This window comes from Neopsephotus bourkii, unplaced genomic scaffold (assembly GCF_033783945.1).
Source record: "Neopsephotus bourkii isolate Nb327-2 ecotype Australia unplaced genomic scaffold, CSIRO-AGI_Nbou_v1 NB_1120, whole genome shotgun sequence".
NCBI lineage: Eukaryota > Metazoa > Chordata > Aves > Psittaciformes > Psittacidae > Neopsephotus > Neopsephotus bourkii.
Window position 1 is genome coordinate 4430203 of NW_026901606.1, and position 25128 is coordinate 4455330.

General features: G+C 43.9%; 1 protein-coding gene across 6 annotated transcripts in view; it reads left to right on the forward strand.

Moving 5' to 3' along the window:
• TMCC1 (transmembrane and coiled-coil domain family 1) overlaps positions 1 to 25128 on the forward strand; it is a 120797-nt gene that overhangs the window by 35818 nt on the left and 59851 nt on the right. For 2 of the 6 annotated variants that reach the window (XM_061362518.1, XM_061362522.1), the window contains 4 exons: positions 4200 to 4443; positions 18426 to 18486; positions 20289 to 20696; positions 21131 to 21835. In XM_061362518.1, coding sequence (XP_061218502.1) covers positions 21293 to 21835 — 543 coding nt within the window. In that variant the 5' untranslated portion in view covers positions 4200 to 4443; positions 18426 to 18486; positions 20289 to 20696; positions 21131 to 21292. Of the gene's footprint in view, positions 1 to 2630; positions 2768 to 4199; positions 4444 to 4836; positions 4911 to 15240; positions 15331 to 18425; positions 18487 to 20288; positions 20697 to 21130; positions 21836 to 25128 lie in introns of those variants that run through there. The other 4 variants (XM_061362517.1, XM_061362520.1, XM_061362519.1 and 1 more) reach the window with 4 other exon arrangements.

Here is a 25128-nt window from a genome sequence, read left to right on the forward strand (position 1 = left end):
AAATGTATGGAGGCACAGTGGTTCATATCACAAGACTGGGGACTGTCATGATACTGAAGGGCTTGCCTGACAAACCAGGGGTGGCATCATAGGATCTGACCAGGGCAGTGTGATGTTTTGAGGAAGGCACAGAAAGATAAATGTAAACAGTCCACATGATGGGTTTTCTCCCCACCTGAATCAAGATCAATTGACAGAAGCACACAAGACCCTCCCCAGTTTCAGCCCCATGCAGGCTATTCGTGTGCTGGTGTTTTAGCCCAGCTTTCATCTCCCTGCATTCTATTTAGAGCCACAGCCTGTCCCAGGACTGCCCTGTGCAAATGAGCATTAAGAGCTGTGCTGAATGCCACCAGCCCAGAAAAATAACCACTGTGCTTATTTTGTATTCACTCTGTGCTGGCACAAGCCTCTGCGTTGGACAGAGACCAGCGAGGCACAAATGGTTTTCTCCCGTGCAAGGAGTGAACTGATTTTAAGTTGGCACATTGATCACCTACATGGTACAAGGTCAAATATGTAGACATATATTGCAGAAAGTCCTATGAGAATGTATATACAGACAGAATATAATTAATGAGCCAAAACTTCAATAGCCAGTACCTGCAGCGAGAGATGATTGTACTCTAATTGCTTCCTTGGCTACCCAGCTCATCACTTCTGTGTGTTGACTACAATCACAGATTTCCTGTGAACTTTTGAATCTAATAGTTGAATAGTTGAATCTAATAATTTAACCCTAATCATGTAGTTACTAAACGTACATGTTTAAAGCCAAATTTAATGTCAGCTGGAGATCTAACACTAACAATTTGTTACTTACTTGGATATTTGTAATTAATAAATAAGAAAAAGAGCATGAATAAACCTCTTAAATAGAAATGCCACCATGTATGCTGGTTGTTATGCTGCACCTGCTCTGCAGTTAGCCAGGGCAAGTCAGCCACTCGGGTTCACTTACTGCTTTTGGTCAGTCTCACTTTCTGTTCTCCTATGCTGACACAAGATCTCAATGCTTGGTAATTCAGCTTTCAAAGGGAGGAGAAGTGAAAAAAAAACAGTTTAAACAGAAATTATAAGATCTCTTACTAGTCCTGCAATATGTTTGTTGGGTTTTTTTAGGAGATAAGGGAAGAAACAAAGTTCCCATCGGCTTTAAATAAACTGCCCTCATTTCCTAGATGCTGCAAATCACTCAACGCCAAGTGAGACCCCAGTGACCAATTGTTTCTGGAAAGTGTAAGACTTTGTTTGACTACTGATGCATCAGAGAAGGCGGCAGTGAGGAGGGATACAGCACAGTCCTCAGTGGAGCTGGCTATGCCAGGGGTGGGTATTCACTTTAGTCGCAAAGGTTCACCACATTTTATTTCCTGCCTTTAGGTCTTCTTGGCCTGTCAGGATCCACGTCCTCTCTGCACACTCTGTGACTGCAACCTGAAGTGGCAGTGCCTTGAATTCAGCATCCAGCTCTTGCCTTTCATGTACACCCCCAGCATGTCACTGCCAGGCTCAGCTTTAGCTTCAGGCATATTAGTGTGACCTGGGAGAGGTAGAGGGGAAAGACAGCTGGGGGGAGGGGGCAAGGAGAGGATTTGAGTGCGAAAGATGCTGGCTGGTGTTCATAAATTCTTGAACTTCATGTGAAAAACTGTAAGTAGTAATGAGCACTGATTTGAAATAAAAGTCAAGTTGTATAAATTCCAACTTCCTTGTGGCTAAATACATTAACTGCTGCAGACAAATACAGATCAAGGCAAATTTTTCATTGAATCAGCTTCAAGAAAGGGTGCAGCCTTCTAAAACTACACAAGCAGAGTCACCCTAGATGACACTGTTGTGCAGATGAGGAGAGATCATATCCACCAAAGCAGAGTCTTAATATCCTGGTCTTTGGTGAGTTCTCAGAGCAGGTCACCTAACTCACTGTTAGGTGAAAATGGTGGAAAACCAGAAGCTGCTGATGAAGGAGCCCTTCTGAAATGTGTACAATAGCTCGACTATTCCAGAAGTGTCTGTAAGCACTATTCCATACAGTAAACTAGACTTCACAAACCACATTGAAGACCAATACCGCCTACTAATCCTTCCTAGAGTACATGGAGAACCGAGGGGCCTGGGCGGCAACTGTTACCTCGCAGGGCTGACAGTGCGCTCAGCACGGCCGGCGGTTGCGCCCGAGGCCTCTCCCCGCACCGGGGCCCGGTGCGAGCTGCGGTAGCGCGCACAGAGTGCTGGGAGCGGCGGGGTGCGCCCCGTTCCCCAGGGCTGGGTGCCGGAAGGCGCTCACGGTCTGCCCGCACCGTGGCAGTCACCGACGCGGCCTGTACCCGGCTGCGGCCTGTACCCGCGCTGCCGAGAAGCGAACCTTGTCCGGCCGAGCTGCGGCCCAGGCTGGCTCCCCTCGGAGCCGCCCTCCCTGCTGCTGCCAAAAGCCACAGAGGTGACGCTGCTGTCCCGCAGCACACCGCAAACGCGTTCCGCTCTCCATCGGACCCCGCGCACACCGCAAGCCGGACCGCTGGCGAACGGCAGGCACCCACCGCCCGCTCGGCCCACGTGACCGCCAGCAGCCGCCGCCCGCTGCCCCTCCCGCTGGGGGCGTGCCTCTGCCCGCCCACCGTCGCTGACGCCATCACACGCGCCAGGCCCCGCCCCCCCGCGAGGCTGCGCAGTGACGTCGCGCGCAGCTGGGCCGAGTGCTTTGGCGGCGCGCGCGGGATGGAGCCGCCGCTGGCGGCGAGTGTGGGGCGCGTCCGCTCCGACGGTGAGTGACGGGGAGAGGGACTCCCGCGGGCCCGGCCCGGCCGGCGCCAGGCGCTGCGGCTTCCACCCGCCTGTGGCTCGGCCGCGGTTTCCCGCCCCACCGCCCCCGGTTTTCCTGCAGCCGGTTCGGAGCTCCCCGGGAGTGGGCCGTGGCCCAGACTCGGTTAGTGCGCCTCGGGACCGCCCCCCACCGGTCACCATTCCGTCCCGGCGGCGCTCGCGGGCCTCGTTGCTGGGGCTACTGCGGCCGGCGGGCCGGGGCCGGGGGCGCGAGCGGAGCGCGGCCTTGTCGGCAGTGCCGGGGCTGGCGCCGGCCCCGACTGTGCGAAGGCGCTGCCGTACCCAGCGGAAGGTACGAAGCCCCCGAGGCCGCCGCCCCCTCCCGGGAGGAGCGGAGCCCGGCACCGGTGGGCGGAAGCCTATGGACCGGCGCTGCCGTGCGCGGGTCCTTTGTGCTGGCGGAGTCGGCTGCGCCTGACCTCGCTGACTGCAGAGCCAGCCGAGGCTCGGTGTGTGCCTCACTGCTCCTTGCCCGCTCTCGCTGCCTTTTCGGAGCTAATGTCGGTACTGATTGTTGTGCCGATGGGTGAGTGAGCTCGAATTTTGCCATTCTAAAAATGGGTGAGCATGTTAGGGTGGGCACAGAAGGAAAAGAGGAGGAAACAAGTGATTGTATGAAGTTAAATGTCTTTTTTGCAAAATGGAACCCATTCATACTAACAAAACATTTTAGGATAATGTAAAACTAACTGACCTCTTTTATTTATAAAGAAGAATCCTACTGTTGTACCAGAAGTACAAAAGCTTCTATCACCGTAGCGTTCAAAAGCCTTGATTTGGAACCTTGATTTGCCATACTATGTGAAATGCAGACACAGAAGAGCCCGAAGGGGTTTATGTTTTATTAGCTTAAATCCAAATTGGATAAATTCAGAAGTACACTAATACTCCTTAGCATTTATGTTTCACAGGAAGTCTCCTTGGATGTACTTTTTATTTGTGCTGTGTTGGACTTTTATTGCTCTCTGTGTCCCACATTTTGGACAGCAGCTTAATTCTTTGCTGTGATGCTGGTCACACAAGTATTCCTGTGTGAAGATACGCAGACCACACCAAGGCATATAACAAACTGGGAAGTGTTGTCTGTAACAAGGCACTCTGTGGTGTGGCATAGTGTTGTGTGCTCTGATCAAACGTTACCTGAATTCTTGGAGGCTTTTCCTCCTTGAGATAATTTGTTGGATTAAAGTACTCAGAATATAAGGTAGTTTGAGAGGCTGCTGCTGATTTTAAGTATGTCAAAGCTAGCAGAAACTCAGTATTTCAAATAAAAGTAAATTATTTTCTGTGAAGGAGAGTCTGAATCTGTGGTGGTGTTTTGTTGCTTATTAGGTGGTAATGGGGTATTTTACTATCATTGTTACTTTTGGCAGGTCTTTCTCCTCTACGAAGAAGCTTTGTTGCCAAGATTAACTCTGGAAGTGACCTATGCTACTGACTGCAGACGTCTGCAATTATAGAAGTTGATTTGTGTCTCATTCCCTCCCCTGACTTTCCTGTTTCCTGTGGAATTTATACTTCGAAGTATTTTGAAAATCAGACCTCTGTTGAAGACATTTGGATTAATACTGTGAGCATATCTATGCAAAGAGACAAGCTAGCCTGAGCGATTTCAAGGTAGGTGTGCCTACTATCCCTTAAACGGGAAGAGGGGGCTGTCTGATGCGGGTGATGAGAACTCTAGGTGTACATTTTCTAGTTTCAGATTGATCTGCCCCATTATTCACAGTTTAAGCAATGGGATATAGTATGTTCAGTGGGACTGTGTGAGCACCAGAATATCCAGCTGGCACTGTATGGAGGGTGACCTTGTTTGGACCTGCTGTGGGAATATTCAGAAGATTCCTTTCAGAGGGGCTTCTGCTGTATGGTCTGAGCCTTCACTGCTAACCCAGTCAGATCTTAAATGCCACCAAGGTCTGTAGAGATTTTCTTCTTCAAAGCATTTGACACTTTAAGTAGTCACTGAAATGTACCTGGGGGGTAATGGTGATTTCACTATTTGATTAGCTAAAACATTCAGATGAAGTTAGGAGAAACCTGCCTTGAACTGGAAAGCATCTTCAGTGAAGGCTGGAAAAGAAGTAGGTCATGCGTGCCTTCTTGTGCACAGGTCATAGCACGGTGGTCCTTTTGCTCTAGAAAGTGTCAGTCTTGCAGGGCAGTCTGCCTGTAATGTACAGTTCTGCAGAGCTGGATGTGATTTGCTTTGTGACTGTGCAGCAGCGTCCCACCCAGATAGCAGAAGATAGACCTGTAGCTATTTAAGCAGCACAGAAATTCACCAGCTTGCACAGCTGTATTTTACCAGAAGGCTTCTAGCTGTACTTTCATATTGAATTCTAAACCTGGAATGAGGAAGTCTGCTAACTTCCTCTGTGTGGGCTTAGAAGAGGCCAGTGTCCACTCATAACATCTGTTGACTCTTTTGTAAACTACTTGGACATGTAATGTGCGCTTGCAGCCCAGAAAGCCAACCTATCCTGGGCTGCATCAAAAGGAGAGTGACCAGCAGGTCGAAGGAGGTGGTCTTGCTCCTCTACTCCGCTCTTGTGAAACCTCACATGGAGTATTGTGTGCAGTTCTGGTGTCAACTTAAAAAGGGCATAGAACTGTTGAAACAAGTCCAGAGAAGGGCCATGAGGATGATCAGGGGACTGGAGCACCTCCTGTATGAAGACTGGCTGAGAAAGTTGGGGCTGTTCAGCCTGGAGAAGAGAAGGCTGCGTGGAGACCTCATAGCAGCCTTCCAGTATCTGAAGGGGGTCTGTAGGGATGCTGGGGAGGGACTCTTCATTAGGGACTGTAGTCACAGGACAAGGGGTAATGGGTTCAAACTTAAACAGGGAAGTTTAGGTTGGATGTAAGGAAGAAATTCTTTACTGTTAGGGTGCTGAGGCACTGGAATGGGTTGCCCAGAGAAGCTGTGAACGTTCCATCCCTGGCAGGGTTCAAGGCCAGGTTGGACAAAGCCTTGGGTGAGGTGGTTTAGTGTGAGGTGTCCCTGCCCATGGCAGGGGGATTGGAACTAGATGATCTTAAGGTCCTTTCCAACCCTAACTATTCTATGATTCTATCTTTCCTGTGATACAGGCGTTCATGCTGGCTCTCTATGGCAGTGGCAGTCTTACAGTTAACTGTGAGTTATAGTGGGAAGGAGCCAAACATGAGTCTGAGTCTTTGCTTGTTCGTTCTTTTTTGTGTGTGTTTTTATTTTTATTTGTTTGGTTTGGTTTTTTTTGTAGGTTTTTTGTTTGGGTGGGATGGGTGGGGGGGTGTTTCCTTTTTTGAAAGGAAAACTAATATCTGAAAGTAGCTCCTGACTGCACTCTCAGTGTGCTCCACTGCTCCACAGAGTGTGTTTAGCAGGCATACTTCTCTTAAAAGCTTTTATTTGTGAGCTCCGGTGACTCAGGCTGAGACAATACTGCAGGGACACAGATCTGACCTACCTACCTACCTGGCTAGCTTAGTAGCCTGACAATGATGTTCCTACAGCAGGAAAGTAAAATGGACTGTATCTGCAGTGCTAGTGTAAACTGTGATTGTGTGAGGTGCTGTGGTTGAGAACGGGATCCTTACTTGTGTAGTAGTTACTCCTCCTGTCATAGAATAGTTAGGGTTGGAAAGGACCTTAAGATCATCAAGTTCCAACCCCCCTGCCATGGGCAGGGACACCTCGCTTTCCTTTCCCTAGAAGCAGAGCAAGAACCAAGGGGTGGTAGTTTAGGGAATTTCTTTGTTAGGATTGTTAGTGCAGCAAACTTTCTATGTGTGCATTTCCCCAAAGAACTGCTGCCCTGTGAAAATTCAGCAACTCCTTCAGTAGCTTTGAAAACCTGTAAGAATGCAGGTTCCGTGTGTCCTTGACTGTGTGTCCCTAAGCAAAGTATTACTCTTTATGTCCTTATCTGTTAGATGAGGTTGAGTTACCTTTGTAAAACATTCCACTTCATGAAAAGCATGATTTAAGTGTTGCTTGCAATAACTGCATTTTCATGATTCAGATTCACATAACCAAAAGTCAAAACTAATGTATGGAGTGGCAAAGAATTGGGGTATAAGGTGAAGTTTTCTTTTGATTTAAGGAAATGGTCTGTAAGGCAAAATTGTGTACACTGGGGACCATTGCCCTAATCTGCCTTATAGGGTGTCTTGAGTGTCAGAGAACATAAAAAGGCACCCAGATGTTGAGATGGGTGGTAGTGCCATTGTTTCAACTTGTGTGATGGATTGTGCTAAGTTTGCAGATGCTTAATTACAGCTTCTTCAGAAATAAATCTGGCAAATTTGAGTATTTTTTAGGCTTGTGTGATCTGGTTGGTCTCCCTTAAAGAATTCCTCAGGGGTCTGCCTTTGTTCTGGAGTTGTTGGCTGTTATTTTCCTGCAAGCGAGTTGCCACGGTGATTATCCTGTTAGCAAATAAATGTTTCATGATTCCAAGGTATGCTAGCTTGGAGCAAAAAAAGACTGGCCTTTTCTTTGATCGCCTGAAGTACTGCACCCATAGACACCATAAACACCGTGGTGTTTGCAAATCACTGCCTGTGGGAGAGCACTGGACAAGCACTTTGTGCTGTAGTGGGTTGTAGTAGTTAAGGACTTGTATCAGTTGTCTGTAAGGAGCAGTGAGTGTGTTACCATGAGTCTGAGCCTGGATAATGGTTAAAACTGGAAATGAGAAAAGAGTGACTTATGACTGAACTTACCTGTTTCAGCCCAGTAATGGCTGACTGATTAGGAAGGTGAAAATGCTGTTGGAAAGCAGCCCCTTCAAGGTATGTGGTACTGTGATCCTTTGCCACGTTGGCTTTCAGTTGGGATAACCTCTAGCTCTGGTCTTCAGCATTCCTGTTGGATCTGGGATGCTGTTTGTGCTGCACCACTGTTTGTTTTCATCCAGTTAAAGATGGGGTAGTGAGATGTGTTGCTGACTGAACCTGCTTGTGCCAGTGCTGTGACATGGGAGCTGCAGCTCGCTGCAAACTCCCTGCTTGTCCATCTTCTCACACTCCTCCAGGAGCAGGTTTCGGAAGTGGGATTTGCCTTGGTCCTTGCTAGGGAAAGTGCAGGCTGATCTGACTTGGCCATTGATTAACATTCAGCTCTTTGCTGGGAAGGAGCATGAACTTGGAGGTTTAGCCTTAATCAGAACACCTCAGTTAGTCTGAGTTGAATACCAGTGTGAAGTTTGTGTGGTCTACAGTGTCCTGCAGTACAGAAGTGAGGGCTTGTCACAAATGGTGGGGATGGGAAGGCTGTCACAGCTGCTGCTTGCTGTCTGCAGAGCAGCTTCCATGCTGGTCATGCTTTTTGCTGTGGGCATTGGTTTTCAGATGGTTTATTATGCTGAATAGTTAAGTTTTGGTTCTGGTTTACAAAAGCCCTTTAAATGCTTCAAGTGCATTTCCAGTTTGTGGAAGAAAAGAATCCAGTGAGTTTTGGTTTACTGTTGGTTTAACATCTTGGTGAGAGTTTCTTCCTTAAGGAGTCTGCTTGACTTTAACAGTCTAACAAAGCTTTTTTTTGGGGGGTGTGGGTTTTATTTTTTTTTGTTTGTTTGGGTTTTTTTGTTTTTTAAGAAAAATTTGTGTGTCTCATGGATGACACTCCTGGAGTCACTTGAAGACATGGAGTGGTTTTTAGGATCAGCTCAGATTTAAAGCAGTTATCAGATTTTGGGCTAGTGTCCCAAAGATGCCAGTTCTGTTAAACTCTACTGCCCCCCTGAACTCAGTACTGACAGCCTGAGAAGTGTATTTTTTGTCCTGTTAGAGAAAAGGGAATAGTTGGTTAATGTTTCTGTTTGGACTAGTTTCCCAGATAGGGAACTGTGTTTCTCATGAGATGGCATAAGAAAACTCATGATTTGGAGGCATCCTTGTATTCACTCCCCCCCCCACCCCCTTTGTGTTCATGTTAATTCACTGCCCGAGATGTTCTCTCTGTGCTTTGCATCAAGACTGTGATCAAGTATATCTGTTAGTCCTGTTACCCCAGGATAACATGATGGACTGGATGATCAGGAGTGGATATCTGCAGGGTTCAGCGAGTCTGCACTTTAAAATAGCTGTTGATGTGGCTGTTTCATGGAACCAAGTTCCCTACTCTGTGCCTTCTGCAGTTAACGCCACGATGCACCAGCAGGTCTGGCTCATTCTTAAGTGCCTTAAGTAGAACTCTAAAAGAAAGCTGTCAGAAGTTCTGTAGTGAGGATTGTAATAAATTGGAGCTGATCTTATGCGTGTCCTTTGGTGGCAGCTTGGAGTAATTGATAGCTATTTACCAACAATTTGGTGTGAAAAATGGTGTTTACTGAAACTGGGACTTCTGAACAAATTTGATCTTAAGTGGGTTTGACCTACAGTTTCAAAACAACTTCTTTCAAAGCAGAAATGCTGTCAAAAGGAACCTATTGTGCAATAAAGGCAAAGCTTGCTAACTTGTCTTGTGACCAGCTGCAATGTTGGTGTCAAAAAGATGTGCATTTATTACTCTGATGGATGAAAGCTCATTTCTTGGGGTTTTGGAATTGGAGTTACTGATTATTTTAAGTTGTTCACATTCCTGTAAACAGCTGCTGTTGTGGCCCTTCAATACCCATCATGTAACTGCATCTGTGATGCTCAAGCTTATGTTTGTTCTTCAACTTTTTTTGCTGGGGATGTCACTAAAGAAATGCTTGTTTGCCACCAGTGCGGCACCTTTACAGTTCTGGTGTGGATACGGCTCTCTTACAATGGCAATTGCTAAGGAAGAGCCACCCTGAGGTCACATCACTTAGCTGCAGAACTTCCATCTAACATCTCCAGGGACTCTGGAAGAGGCAAAGGTGGCAATGAAAGCAAAGTTTAAAGCCAAACCTAAAGGAAGGCTGACATTCCAAAATCTGTGACTTGACTGCCTGTGCTTGAGAGAGAAGTTGAGGCTGGTTGGCTCCCTCCTCTTGGTTTCAGGTTTAGGAATTCTCTGGCCCCAGTCTGCGGGAGGTAATTTGTTTAAATCTTCATTATCTTCTTTTTTTTCCTCTTTTTGGTTTTAGCTTTTTTTAATCCATGTGTGAGATGGTCACCTATAAAAGTGTTCAAAAACTTGTTATTATTAATGTTAATGAAAGTCCACCTGGAAAAAGTGATGGAGGAAAGCTTCCTGAGACTTGCTGCTCAAACAATCTCAATCTTCTGAGAGCTCTAAGAAATTAATTGATAACTGAATGGTACAGAGAAATTGTTAAACTTTGGCTTGGGATATGCTTAATATGATTGGGAATATGGGCAGCTCGCAATAAAAATGTAGGTCGGGGGAAAACTTGAAAGTGAACCATGAACATAACATTACCTTATTTTGCCTTCATGTTCAAATACTCACTTAAACATTCACTTAAGTAAACATCAGACATTTGTATGACTAAATGGCCACTCTGTATACCTGAATACAAGCTGGGGGCCTGACTGGCTGGAAAGATGCCTGTAGAAAGTGACCCAGGAGTTCTGGTGGACACACAAGCTGAACAAAAATTCTGTAAGGAGCCATTAACATGGTCCTGGTTTTGGCTCTGGTTATAAGCGTACCTCGGTGGTATTTAAACTTAAGCCTTATTTCAGACCAGTCTGCTCCCTTTTGTGCTGCTTTGGGTAAAGATTTTGCGGATATCTTTTTCATGTGGACTCTGCCATGAATGTAGGAGGAAACATTCTGATTTTGGCTGAGGCTTTAAATGTGTGATTGCTTGATTCCCATTGGCAAGCAAGTTGTCAAGCCCAGTTTCTTTATAGCAGAATCACTGAGTTTAGTGTCTTTGTGCAGTTGGATGTGGAGGTGGATATTGAAGACCATATTTGTGTGTGTGGCTGCTTTAGCTGTGCTGTGTTTGTGCAATTGGCACGTCTTCTCTCTAAAAAGGCATAACTATTAGGAGGAAAGAGCAATAGACGGGCATCAGCATTTTTGTTGCTTGAGTCTGAAAAGTGTAGGCCTTCACTCCTTTTAAAAGCCATTTCAAGACTAGTCAGCTGAAGTTGAATAGATCTCATCTTCTAGTAAAATATTCATGATGTCCATGTAAAAAAGGTGACTCAAAGTAAATGTGGAACAGTGATCATACTTCTGTATAACAAAACTTGCACTAAAAAGGTCCCATATTGGTGCACAAGCAATGGAGAAGATTTGGAGAAGTGGCTGTAACTAGTCAAGTTAAAAACACATCATGCCTGTATCCTGTTTCTGTTGGCAGCTGGTAGCAGATTCTTAGGGATGAGTGTAGGTGAGGAGGTATGGATAGAGTCGTTTTTCTGGTAGGTCCTCCCAGCCTGTCAAGTATTGGCAGTGTTTAATGGGCAAACAACATCTCGTTTGTAGCCCTGCAGGGAGGGACTTGCTAATGCTTAATTAGAAAAAGACATTTAAACAAATCGGCTTCAGATTACTGTTATGCTAATGTAAATTTTTCAGAGTTGCACTTAATTAAGAGCTCCCTGGACCAGCTCACTTGAAGGATCAGGAAGGACAATTTTCTTCTAAAGAGCAGGATGAATCTACTGTATTGTGAATATGAAAGGCAGCTTGGAAGTGGTAGAGTGATGTAAGCCATGGGTTTGCTAGTGAGTCCTGTTGGACAAATTCAGATTAGAAGTTATCTTGCCTGTTTTATGTCATGTTTAAAGCAATGCTAACGCAATGAGCTGTCAGGTTTTGCAGCCTGCAAGGAGGTTTCTCCAGTGACAGTGGTCTCCAGAGCTTTTCAGGTACCCTTTTCAACAGTAGAGAGGGAGCTAGCACATGAGATGCACATTGCTGCTTTTGAGTCCAAGTTTTATGTCTGCGTGGAATGGTTGAGGTGCACTGTTTAGGGCAGATGTGTTAAGGGTCTGGGTTGCAGTGGGGGGATGTTATCAGTGTTTGGATTAGTAGACTTTTCCCCATTTTGAGACTGAGTATGGTTTGAGTCTTTGTAAACTGTTTGAAGTCAGACTTCTACTTTGTAACTCGTTTAATGCTAAACATCAGTAGAAGGCTTTCATGTACCTAATACCAAAACCACCTGAATCAATGGGGAAAAGCATTGTGATTTTGCTGAGCTGAATTGAAACTTCGTTTGATCTGTCTTTTAGTCTCAGTAAGTTGAGTCAACACTTCTGAAAGATCAGAGAATTAATACTGGGTTTGAGTCATCAGGGGGAGTATTTTACCACTCTGTGCCAGGTTAGTTCTACTTTCTTCTTTCACAAGTCATTGTAAATGTGATACTTTCCAAAATTCAGGGCTAAAAGCACATGTTAAAATTGCACATAGCGTGGGTTGGTGGTAGATGGTATCTTTCTTTACAAGCCTGCTAATTTAACTTGCTTTAACCCTCTTACAACTCCAAGCCTGGAATAAGCCTTTCTTTGAGAACTAGAGTTGCTAAATCTTGCCAGCTTCTGTGCTGGCCTTGTCACAGCTGAATCTGTTAGGAGTTAAAATGAGAGGCCATCTCTTGTTTTTATGACTACCATGCTTAAAAGTCTCTGTAATGCCTGAAATAGCTGCAGCATAACCTTTTGTCATTCCTTGGGAATAGAATGAAAATATCTGTATTTCCACTTTGCGGTTCACTTGTTCCCGACATTTGAGTCAGCTTTAACACAATGAAAGTGGCAGCTTCTCCTGGCAGACAGGCAATGAGGATAAGAGCACTTATGATCTCTCCGCTGCTGCCCCTTCCTCTTCATGGAAAGGTCCTGCCAAAATGTTTGGCATACCCTAGTAATGCTGGATTTTTCCAGATGCTGGAGAATCTCATGCAGATAATGCAAATGTTAGTAGGAAAAGTGGATAGTAGGAGTGCAGCTGACCGCAGAAACATCTGAGATGCTTCAAGGAATTAAATCTGTTCCAGTGAAAAAGAGGGGAAGTGAAAAGAAGTTGAATTACTGCTTTTCACTTTTGCATGTATAGAATTCATTTTGTATTTGAAGGTAGGCTTTTCCTGTTGCTGTACTGCTCTGAACTGGCACTATATAGGTTCCTGCCAGTGAAGGTGTACCACAGGTGGTCTTACCCACATTAATGAAACGGTTGTATGTACTGTGGTAAAATTGGAATGTACTTCTGCTTCTGTATATCCCTGCAATGGTGAAAATGGATAAAGCAGTGTAAGAGTGTCTTCAAACAACAAACTGGCTTGATTTGACAACAGGACTCGGTGCTTAAAGCTGCACTTTAAATGAGGCATCTATATGCAGGCATCTAGTGAAAAATGACCTGTTGCTAATGATAATGTTAGTCTGTACCCCTGTCCTGTAATCCTACATAAAAGATAAAGAGCTATTTGTGGAAGACCCAGTGTTTTGCATATTTGCTTACTACATCCTCACTCTTTTCTCTAAGGGAGGTAGTTTATCTGTTTACAAAATGTGGGATTTGAACTGTAAATGTGCAGTTATTCTTGTTTTGATGAGCCCTTGCTGAATCCCATACAAGTTCCTGGTTTTCCGGCTATTGTGCCCATAGCTTCAGATGCGAGGTTTTTGATAACACCATTTTGAGTCATGTGCCGTGTCTCGCTACTGATTCCCTTCTTTAGCCTTATACCAAAGCTGTTCTAACCAGCAATGTTCTAACCTCAGGCCCATTTTCCTTCCAGGCTGAGTTATTTTTTGTTTTGGCTCTCGTCACAGCCCCACAAGCAGCTGTGCTTGCAGCAGCTCGCATGTGGGTGCCATGCTGTGGGACTGCAAATGAGCCACAGGGGGCAAGAGAGGTTGGAAATTCTTTGAATTGCTGTTTCTGATGTACTACTCACATTGTGGAAGGCCAGCCTTGGTTCCGTGCTTGAACCTGGAGATGGGCCCTTTAGATGTCCTCCTCCAGTGGAGCACTGGATCCAGGATATGCAGTGCACTTGCTTGGTTGGGCATGTGAATGTGGTTAAAGCTTTTTTCCTGTTAGCAGAAAGCAGAGATGTTCATGAGGCAGTGCTGCAGTTTGGCTATTTTTGAATTTGCTGTCGAAGATGGGTCGGTGAGGATGTGGCTCTTCTGAAACCCATCACTGAATCAAGTGGAAGTCAGCTGGTGGTGAATTGCGCAGTTGTAAATTGCAGCCTTGTGTAACGTCTTCCACAGGACACATGCTTGTGGTGGATGCAGTGTAAAACTACTACTTTTTAATCCATCTGGTTAGAAAGAAAGACTTGCTAATGGGCAAGTTCCCTCTTGTGTCTGGTAAAACAGATGGTCTGTATAAGAATTCTTTGTGTATACCCAGCTCCATCAAATTTGGTTTTCCTCTAAAATGCCTGCAGGCTGCACTTTGTGTTGCCACTGAACTTAGGTATGTGCACAAAAACTTTCATAGAAAATGCATGTGAAGAATGTAATTGCAAATGTTGGCAAACTGGAAGGCTCCAGTTAAACCTTTCTTTAATCTTTATTTATCTCTCTTGAAGCACTGGTTTTGTTGGTTTCATGCAAGTAGCCTTTTCCAGGAAAGGGTCGTTTTAAAGAGGTTTTGGTAGGTTCCAGGTACGGTAGTGTACACTGGTACATCAGAAGGCAGCAGCACTGAGGAGCTGTTTCAATAGGATATGGATTTGAGAAGAGGCTGATGTTGAAAAATCACCTTCTGGTATCTCTCTGAACATGCTGCCCTTGTGCATACAAGCATGTGAACTGTTAATGGATGGAGTGGTAGAAATGGTAAATACGTTTTGGTGTGCCAAAGCATGAATCTTCTGCTGACAAACCCCTTGAAATGACCATTTGTCGATGTGTCACATGCAGCACACTCTTAACAAATGAGTGGACAGACTGTGTAGGTGTACTTTAGGCTTGTGAGGATTCTAGGAGGGAGATTGTATGTCTCATGTTTTGTATGGGCTTAGACTTAGTGCTGGTTTTGTCCCTGAATATCTTAAAAATCTTAGAGTTGCTCCTTGGTGATGGTTGTGTAATTCATACGTAAGTTCTCTACCAGCCTCTCTTACATTATTAACCATGTGCTGCTGTGAGTTTTTGTGTTCTTTGGTGTTCATACAACTGGTTCATTGTGTAAATTATGGCATTAATAAATGAATTCAATTATAGTGCATGTGTCAGTTGACTTAATCCTTTTACCTAAAGAATACAGTTGGCTATCTTTCTAAAATTCATCAGCTTGGCACTCTGAGCTTGAGTTATTCTTAATGGATATCTGTACACCTTCCCTTCAAAGGAATACAAGTGTTTTGCTTCATTATGAAGTGTTTTAGTAGAGCACCTTCACTGGTATTACCCTCAGTGTTACTCCTTTTCTCAGCTGGCTGGGTTGTTCATACATTGTGTATGGGCAAACATTAGGCACAGAGGCTGACTTGCTCAAGGTCTTCTGACAAGACTGACAAAGCTGGTTTAGCCCAGGATTTCCATTCTCTCAGCCTGTTCTTTATCCACCAGATTCTGTTCCTGCTGAATCTGTGGTGTGAGAAGAGACAGCAAGGGTAGCAGAGATGGCATCATTCAGCTGACTTCCTTCTTGACTTCTTGGTAAGTTGGGAGTAGGTTGGAGGGTTTAGGGAAATTATTAGGCAGAAATTGGTAAAACCTGTTCTACAATGTTGGGTTTGCTGTGTAACACACTACAGGTGGGTTAAAAACCAGGCTGTAGGTCTCTTGCTTTGCCCTGTGACCCTTGTTCCTATTAAAGTGGCAGTTTCTGTCCATCTGGTGCACCCTTTCTCAATGTACTGGATGGTGTGGACTTCTTTTGCAGAGCCTTGTGGATTAATGGAGTGAATTCCTGCAAATGCCTCCTGCCATTCCTTCCAGTTTCATCAGAAGTAGCTGGATTCAGGCTGTTCCCCTTTTCTAAAATCTCAGATGCAGAACTTCAGCAGAAGCTTGACTTGTTTTACACATACCTGAAGATGTTTCACACACACACACCCCCCATCTCCCAGCTGCAATATTTAATATGCTGGGTCTTTCTGGTTTTGCCTCTGTTTGCTTTTGCAGTCATACTCCATTTGTGTTCTTGCATAGAGTATTGTCAGTGTCAGGGTTGTGGCCAGTTGGGGTCCTTTGTCTGCTGTCTACCTCCAGTAAATGTTTTCTTGGGTGAATTTTGGAGAAGGAAGAAGAATTATGTCTTGAAAACTACACTTATCCTTTCCATTAACAGTAGTACTGTTTTCTGTTGATTTTCCCCCCATGTTATGCCATCTTTCTTGTGTTCTTTGCATTAATTATTTCTTGTAGGCCTTTTTCTTGTATTCTTGCCCAGCTCTCCAGACTTTTAAAAAATTGTTATAATAGCTAAAAATATCTGTTATAATGGCTAAATGTACCTGTTTTTCCGGGTATTGGGTATTTGTGTTACTATCCAATTGCTTTTGGGGGGTCAAATTACTTACTCTCACTGTTGTCTTCCTCCTTGAATGTTTTCCAAGCTGCAGTCCTCTTGAATCTTACACCCATTCCAGTTTCTTTTGAGTTCTTCTTTCTGACAGGCTTAGCTGTGCACACCCGGAGCTTTCTCTCCTTACTTGCTCTGCTGCTACTTGCTGCTGAACAATGATGCTTTTAAAATATCTTAATCCTCCTGCAGATACAAATAATTTCTAGGGTTCCCAGTTCCTGTAATTTTCCCATGGTTTTCCAGTGTGTGACTGCTGCCCCTGTAGTTTTTTTGTTACTAAACTCTTTTCCTAGATACAGAATCTGTTTTGGGATGAATTTCTGAAAATAATGTGGGATTTCTCAGACTAAGCTGGGCTATTTCTTAATGGGAATGATTCGTAACCTGAAGCAACTAAAAATTGGTTTTCTTTCGCCAAACAGAAGGAATGGCAAGCATCTCGTACCTAAAATCCCTGCTAATTGTGGACTACAGCTCCACTATGAGCTATTAAACTGAGCTGTTTATGGAATATAAGGGTTCCTTAGGTAATTGGACTTCAACATGGACATTAAGATTTGGAGATGTTCAAATACAGCGTGTAAATAATAGGTATTTGAAACATTCTACAGAAAGGCAAGATCTTTTTCTTTTGTTGAAAATTATCTTTTTCTTCCCTAGTTCTACAGTTCTGTACTGTTGTAACAAGTACTGCAGTTGCAGTTAAGTCAGCTCGTAGCTGGGTTTCAATGGTAACTTCAGAGTTTACTTAGAGAGAACTGTGGTTTTGAAGGGGAATTCATTAAGCTGATGCATTTGTGCTGAGTAAACAGCTCTGCAATAGGGCCATTATATATGCAAAAAAAAAAAGGCTATGTCTACTCTTCATAACTACAGGAAAGGGCAGGAATTTTGATTAGCCCAGTGCAGTAGCTTTGCAAAGCTCAGGAAAAAGTAGAAAGGCTCTGAAGTGATGTTGGTGGCACCTCGTACGCTCACAATACCTCTGGCTCTTGGCCTCGTTCTCCACTCACCCTGTTGCAGAAGTGTGGTGTCTTCTATGTTGACATCTTTGAAAAAATGCCTTCATTCATTTTTCTAAGTTCTTCATATCTGCTGTCATCCCGTTCTCCATATCCTAGCATCCCACTCCAGTGGTTCTGAGTAATGTTCTCTTTATCTCTGCTGTCTTGGAGGTGGGAATCTGGCATGTAATAAAATGGTAAAATTGCTCAGCTGTACAGAGGCTTGTAGTATTCTGAGTGTTAATGTACTGCGAAGCTTGTGTCCCCGTTTTCAAGAGCTAGTTGAGTAACTGTTCACCTTTGTGTTTCAGAATAGTGTTAGAGTCTGGCTGTTGATCCTGAGAAATGCAGTTGTTGTATCTGCTCTCTGCTGTCCTCTCTGTTGTCCTCTGCTGTGTTCTTCTAGCCAGGATCTGGCCTTGCTTTGGGCTTGGTGCAGAAACGTTGGACAGATCATCCACGTGCCCTTAAAATTCTCTGTTCCCCATCTAGGGGAGGAGAGCGAAGCCGGGATGACATCCTCGGCCAGGTGCTCTGCCTTGGTTGAGCTTGGGTCTCCGAGTCCTTCATGCTCGTTCAGTGCCAGGGGCCCTGAGTGGGTCCATGGCTGTGTCCCCACAAGGCTGGCTCAGTGTGGGGGGTCTGCTATTGTGGGGGTGCTGTCCTGCACAGGGGTTGGTTTCATTTGCCCTTGGCCAGAGGGTGCTGTTAGTGCAGGGGCAGCTCAGCCTAAGGTGCCACAGGCTTCCCTGAGGAATGGACTGGAAGATGCTCATGTCTCAAGTGCTCTCAGTTCTTGTGTCCTGGTAGGTGAGCTCCAGGTGAACATGAGCAAGCTGTTTGACCTATGTGCAGAACTGATGACTGAGTAGGAGGAGAAAATAAAAACTGTGTGGGCCAGTGTGACCTTGTAGGCTGGAACCCTGAAACCTACCTGGGCTTTCATCATATATTGGTGGCTGTAAACCCCAAAAGAAAGGGTTCCTTCAATAAGAACTTCTTGATTAACTCTGTAAGATTTAGTTATAATTTCAAGTATATTTGTATCTCTCCAGTTATTTGAAAGAGTCTAAAATAGCCCATCTTCCAGAGGCACCTGCATTTAAATGTTGGGAGGAGGAGGGGGGAGGAGGATGAGGATGGAACCATGCTCACTTTGTTTGTGTAAAACTTTCCTCCCATGTCCAAGAACTGCATCTCATACCTAATTTCTTTTGCAGTTTTGTTCAGTGGAGGGACTGCTGTATGTCAGCCATGCTAAAGGGCAAGTGATGGAGGCAAGTACTAGTTTATATATTCACAGTTCTCTAATATTGTTTTTGCCAGTTTCTCCTTTTGAACTGTTTTGTTTCCGTGTGCTCATGTGAAATGACTGCACAATGAAGGGCAATATTCTTGGGGTGTAATAATATTACAACATCTGCTCAGTGTGACTGTATGAAATTGTGCATTTTGTCCCTCTGTATCGTACTCTTGTATGACTAAGAAACACATGGTTTTGAACTTTATGCTATAAAGTACTTTGTTTCCTCTCTCAAATGGAATATAATGGTGTTTTTGGGTTTTTTTGGGGGGAGGGAAGTACAAAACTTGAATCCTAATGCTGATTAATTCTGCTGATTGACAATTCTTCAAATTTATGAGTAGCTTTTGCCCCAAAAGCAGGTGCTAGGACAAATAAGTAGTTTCAAGAATCTTCATACCAGATGTGCAATTTGAAAAGCTCATTTCAGGCTCACAACAGACTCATCACATGGAAACACAAGTAGTAAGAAGACCACAAGGCCTTGGAGAGAAAGCTCAGTGTAGTTTCAGGGGTAGTAGTGACATGTTTGTGAGCTCACTGTTGGCTAACTTGTTTCAGGTCTATAAATTGACACAGAGCTAATTTAAGAAGGGTAATGCTTTCCAGAAGGTAATGCATGGAACTGTAGGTAGACTGAAATGGTGTTCTTTCAGATCAGCAGTATTACCAGTGGTAATCTGGATAGGAAGCATGCAGGAGATCACAAATGTACTGGTTAGAAGGTGTATTGGGCATCTTTGATAAGAATCACAGTTCTTCATGAGTCCTGGCTGAAAAATGAATACTGAGGGAATTGGCTAAAATAAAAAAGGCGGTTATGGGTCAACTGTCAGATTTGTGTTTTACATGCCTAATAATTTGGGGACAGTGAGGTTTGTTCACTGATCCATTGTTGGATGAAAAGGGCAATCTCTAGTTTTCTCTTTTCCCACCAAATTAAATTGGCTGGAAACCTGCAATTCAACTTTCTGGAAAACCTATTGCACAAGAAAAAAGACAAATTGAGCTCAAAAGTCACAGCATGACACTGCTCATGAAGGCACTTGAAGCAGGTTAAGAAACTGTTAAAAAATGCACAGCTAACCTTTTATTTTTACATACTTGATTCTGCCGCACAATTTCTGCATGAATTGGTAAATACATTGTATTTTCTGGTATGTAGTTTATTACTTTGCATTCAATGTCCAACTGGCCAATGTATTTACACTCGGTGGTTGTAGCATGTTCAGAGTACTGAGAGAAAATCCCATATGACTCCAGCGTTTTGCTTTCTGTAAGTACAGAATTGCATCTTGCCTCCAGCTGATAGCAATGACATTTGAAAAAGAGCGTGAGGCAGCTCTTCTGGTATTTTTGGATGCCAATTTGTAAAGCATTTTGGAATATCTGTTTAACCCGTTCTGTCAGGTTTCAGATGCAAAAATTGAGTGCTCTAATGGTAACCTCAATGCATTGTGCTTCTGCAGCTGTTTTAAGATAAGAAAGAATGCTTTCAAATGCCAAACATATGTTGCATTTCAAATGAAATTTTGTTGCTGTTTTTATTTGTATTTTATTTAAAGCCCAGGCTGCTTTCTGCCAAAATTGAGGTAGAACCCTATGGTCTGGTTTCTGTATTTAGAGAAGCCTAATCAAAGCTTTCTCCTGCAAGAAAACAATGATCAGCTTCCGAGCATGTGATCTCATGGTGCTGATGTGAAACTCTTTCAGATAATGTGTCCTTCCTTCCTTCCTTCCTTCCTTCCTCATTCCTTTGCTGTACTTCTCCCATAGTGAGTTGCTATCTGAGTACTCAGCTGCAGCGTCCTATAACCAGCTCTTGCCTGAGCTCAGATGACAGGAAGGTTGAGCTCTCTGGGAGAAAAGCTGCGTGTTTCCTCTCTGCTAGAGACTGAGCTATACATACACGGTGCTGCTCCTGTTCAGATTGGTTGCTTATTCTACTTTTAAAAAGACAATTTTGTTTTTTCTGAGAATTATGGACAAGACTGTGCCAGTTGAAACCATTTCACTTGCCTGTTCCTGCTGAAGACAGATTTTCACATCTAGTCTCCACTGCCATCAGCGGATGCTGGCAGTAATAAGCCATTTCTTACTATTTGGAAATGCATAACTGATTTGGAAGTGTTCTGTTTTCTTGCATATGCTAAATACTGCGAAGTTAAGCATTCTACAGGAAAATCAGGTAGGCTGAGCAGACGTTACATTTGAAGCACGAAATACCAGATCTTTGTCAAGGAACAAAATAAGTTCTACCAAAGAGACTAGCATGCCCTTCAGAAGTTTAACTTCATGCTCTGTTAAATATTTTTGTGGGCTTGTTCTTAAAGAACAAAACCCCACTCATTTCTCCTTGCTTCTCCCCCTTTTGAACAGCTTTTTTTACCTTCTTGCTTTCCTGTACCCTTTGTGCTGGGCTTCTTCCCCCAGGTGATGAATGACTTGTCTCATACAAGCTTTGGCTTCTGCATACAGCCTAGATGCAACTAATACCACATGGAGGGATGCTTGGAAAACTGATACATATTGTTTTGTTAATGGCATGTTTTCCGCTTTGGATTTTTTAACCCACTACTTTCTGCATGGATGTATAACAATGACTCTTTTGTTTAACATTAGATAAGCATGAGATCACCGTGGCACAGCTGCATGTGTAGTCACTCGTGAAGCAATTGCACACCTAATTGGCTGACAATCTTGGCATTTTACAAACACACGCCTTTCAAAGACAGGGGACATAATTATATATGAATAGTGAAATAAACCTGTTGGGTGTCACCAATGGAGCCCTCTAGCACTGAACAGTTGTGTGACGACCCTGATCCTGGAGGCAAATCCCAAGATCAAGAGACCAAAAGGCAACATGAATCCGAGCAAAAATTATCAAAAATAACGCATAATGCTTTGGAGAACATTAATGTGATTGGTCAAGGCTTGAAGCACCTTTTTCAGCATCAGCGCAGGAGGTCCTCAGTTTCTCCGCATGATATTCAGCAAGCTCAGGCTGATCTGGAGCCTGACATGGATCTGGAAAGCCAAAGCGTCTGTGCTGAAATTGATGGTGTCTCCACCCACCCCACAGCTCTGAACCGTGTGCTCCAGCAGATCAGAGTGCCACCTAAAATGAAGAGAGGGACGAGCCTGCACAGCAGGTGGGGCAAGGCAGATGCCCCGAAAGGAAGCCCGCAGATCAACAGGAGGTCTGGCCAAGATACTCAATCAGGTCGGCCCAGATCGTCATCTACTACAGATGCTCCCACGAACTTGTCCGTGATGGAGATTGCTTCTTCTATCTATGTAGGTGGAGAGGAGGCTGCAGCAGCAGTAAGTTACTCAGATTTACCTTTGGTCTTTATCATTTCCTTGTGTGTTTTCTTAAGGCTTTTAAATCCTGTTTTTAAAACCAAGTTTCTTTTAGCAAACACCAATACTACTGTGTTCAAAAGTTTCTTTAGTGGTGAAGCAAACAGCTTAAAAGATACAAATGTTAGTCATTTTCTCACATGGCAGGTGGCTTATTTTATATGTATTTGATCAGTGAAATGAGAGCTACTTTTGAAGCACATTAGGTTGGTTGGATGGCACACTACAGTCAAACAAGAAGTGATGGGAAGAGCAGCAGCCAGAGTAGTTCTCAGCAGCTGTTATCTAGCTCCTGCAACAAAACCTTGCATTTATGTAGATGGCTTTTGTCTTCCCCTCTTGTTTTACTGTGTATTTTATAAACTCGAGGAATACCTGTTTGAGTGAATGGTGCTGTTGATCTTTTAGGCTGTGGAGAGCCTCTTGTAACACTGGCTGCAGCCTGTGACTGAACTGCAATACCAGGTTAACTGAACCTGATCTAGATCAGCCTGGCTACTGTGCTGATACGGGATCACGGCTGTCTGTCCTGGTTTGTCAGGCCTGTGTGAAAAAAGCCTTTGCTGAGATGACACTGTCTGTTCTGGAACATGTTCTTGCAAAGCTATGTATATCTGTTTGGTGATGATATCAAGAAGTAGTCCCTGTCTTATCATCTTACCAGTTTAGTTGAAGCACACCTTTTTAAAAAAAAACAAACCCACCCAACAACCCAACCTAGATTTCTGATTCAACTTTAGATATAATATATATTTTCCTAAAATTCTTTGCAGCCTTGTTCAATAGTTGTTTGTTACTGGAGGACTAACCCTTTGATAAAGATAGGGAGCATTGTGAAATTGGTTTCTGGTTTGTGTGCTCCTAATTATAGTCTCTGACCATGACTCTTCAACCAAGAGAAACAATCCTGCCAGTGGTTGATGCTGTTAAAATAGCATGGTCCTGAGGTTTGTGTAGATTTTTCATTATGAAAATTTGCTCTCATATAATACAGTTTCTTTGATGTTGTCTTGGTAATGGTGGATTGGGGATGAATAAGATCTCCTTAGTCATCTGGAGGTTGCCTCACCTTGCCTCTGCACCAAGGTTATTCTCTTGTACGTTGTTTTCCTCCCCTTGAAACCTACTTCGAGATACTCTTAAGGGAAAACCTTTTCAGAGTTCTTGGTGGTATAATATGCTTTCAATGTATTTTCCTGATAGTCATCTGGAAATTAGCATATCTTGCATTCATACATGATAATTACAAAATGTTAGCATACATTGCACTAGCATTCTAAGGCAGTGAGTGAAGTTATCTCTTGGGAGAAGCACTGAAGGAGTCTGCCTACAGCTGCATCTGAGACTTTTGTTTCTCACCAACAGTTAAAAGATCAGAAATAGTAATAAAGTTGTCAGGAAAAGCATGGGCTCCCCTTAGATGGGTTAACTTTGCAATTGAGACATGCTGATCGAGCCATTAAGAGGCCTCTTAATAGCTCCAGGCTTGTTTGCTTGCTGTGAGTGAAATCATGATCTGTGTTTTGGGAGAATTTTGGGGAATGTTGATAGTTTTCTGAGTTTGTACCCAAATCCAGCAACCAAAGTTTATGAAGCAAGCTTCATATCTGCCTTCAGCTAGATCAGGGGTCTCCAGAGTGAAGTAGCCAAAGGCAATCCACTGGAGTGTGGGAAGAAAGTATTTTTTGTACCATTAATAAGTAAAACATTTTTGAAATAATGTTTTTATCTTTCCCTTTTTCATTTCCATTTTTGTTTGTTTTATAAGGTACCTAATGTATTCAGTAGGACATTATACAGCTTATAAATAAATACAGATGTATTGGCAGCCCATGCTCAAAATTTGTTTCTGGGTAGGGATGTGCCACTGGCCTGGATGGATTGGATCACTTGGCAGGAGGGACTGGAAAATGAGAACCATTAGGCTGCTACAACTGCATTCTGCTACAACATCTGCTATGTGTGGTAACAAATTTGGGAGTCATTTTTTGGTTGATAAAGAGCTTTGATTATTGAGAAGCAGCAGCTGGACTTCCTATTGAGAGGTGTTTTCTCTGGATCTGCTACTTGACCAAGCTGTCATCTCTGAGGGGGATGTGAGTGGTTCTGGTTGCTTTTTGCTGTGTCCTCAGGTGCTGTGCTCTGTGACTGGAGGAAAAGGGGCTGTTCAGGCTTGCTCGCCTCCATTTAAGGGAAGGGACTGGAGTCTGAAAGAAGTAAATGAAATGCATGTAAGGAAAGGCCTTCTTTGGGGTCTAAACTATCCAAGAACCTTTGTGACCAGTTTCCCCTGTAGAGTTTAGTGAATTTCCAGCTGCTTTTTTAGTATTTGCATATTGCACCATGCTTTTGGCAGAAAATACTGTTGTATACTATGGGTCTAAAGGGACCTAGCCAAGGAAATGCTCCCTTGCTTTTTTTTCTTTCCTTCACAGTTCAGGGAAATGCATCTTTTTCTAATTGGGGCATTTCAGGCTGGTGGAGAAGCTTTGTACAGCATTTATAGTGTGCTCAAGCGGACCTCACGTTTAGGTTTTGCCCAAGAGGGTTTTCCTTTGCGGTATCGAACTGATGGATGCAGCAGGAAGAAAAGGGGACAAGCAGTAAGACTGCTGGACCAGCCATCTCTGGATTGCATCTGGAGCATGCAGCCTGTGCTATAACATAGGCTTTTGGTAGGGTAAGGATCTAGAGTTTCTAAAGCCTCTGAGGTACCTGGAGAGGAATGGATCTCTCAAATCTTTGGAACATGAGAATGGAAAATCTGATATGCTGGTGGTATAAAATGTAGCGTGCTTGCTCACAAACTGCTGTTACAGAAAGTGACAGCAGCAGTGTCCTCGTAGGATGTGAGCAAGAGGGAGGCAAGCAGCAGTTCCAGCAGTGGTCACTTTTGGTACTTGTGTCTCTGGTGTGCATGCGGTGTGGGAGTACAGGGCTGAGGGGAGCTAGGGAATAACACACCTCATCTCTTGCATGACCCCAGAGCACGTGTACTGCTTTGGGATGTCATACCTCACCTTCCTTAACCTGAGCCCTCCCATTCCTTTGCTCTAGCTGGGAATTGTTTCCTGATGCATGTTCTGAAAGCTGTGGATACACTTGCAGGTAGATTCCAAATAAACAGTTTGGGAATGCCACAGCATTTGTTGGTAGGGCTTGGAGTTCTGTTATACAAATGTTTCTGTTCTCATTTGGTGTATTTCTTAAAATCTAACTTGGTTTTCTTTTAGATCACTCCCTAAAAAGAAAAA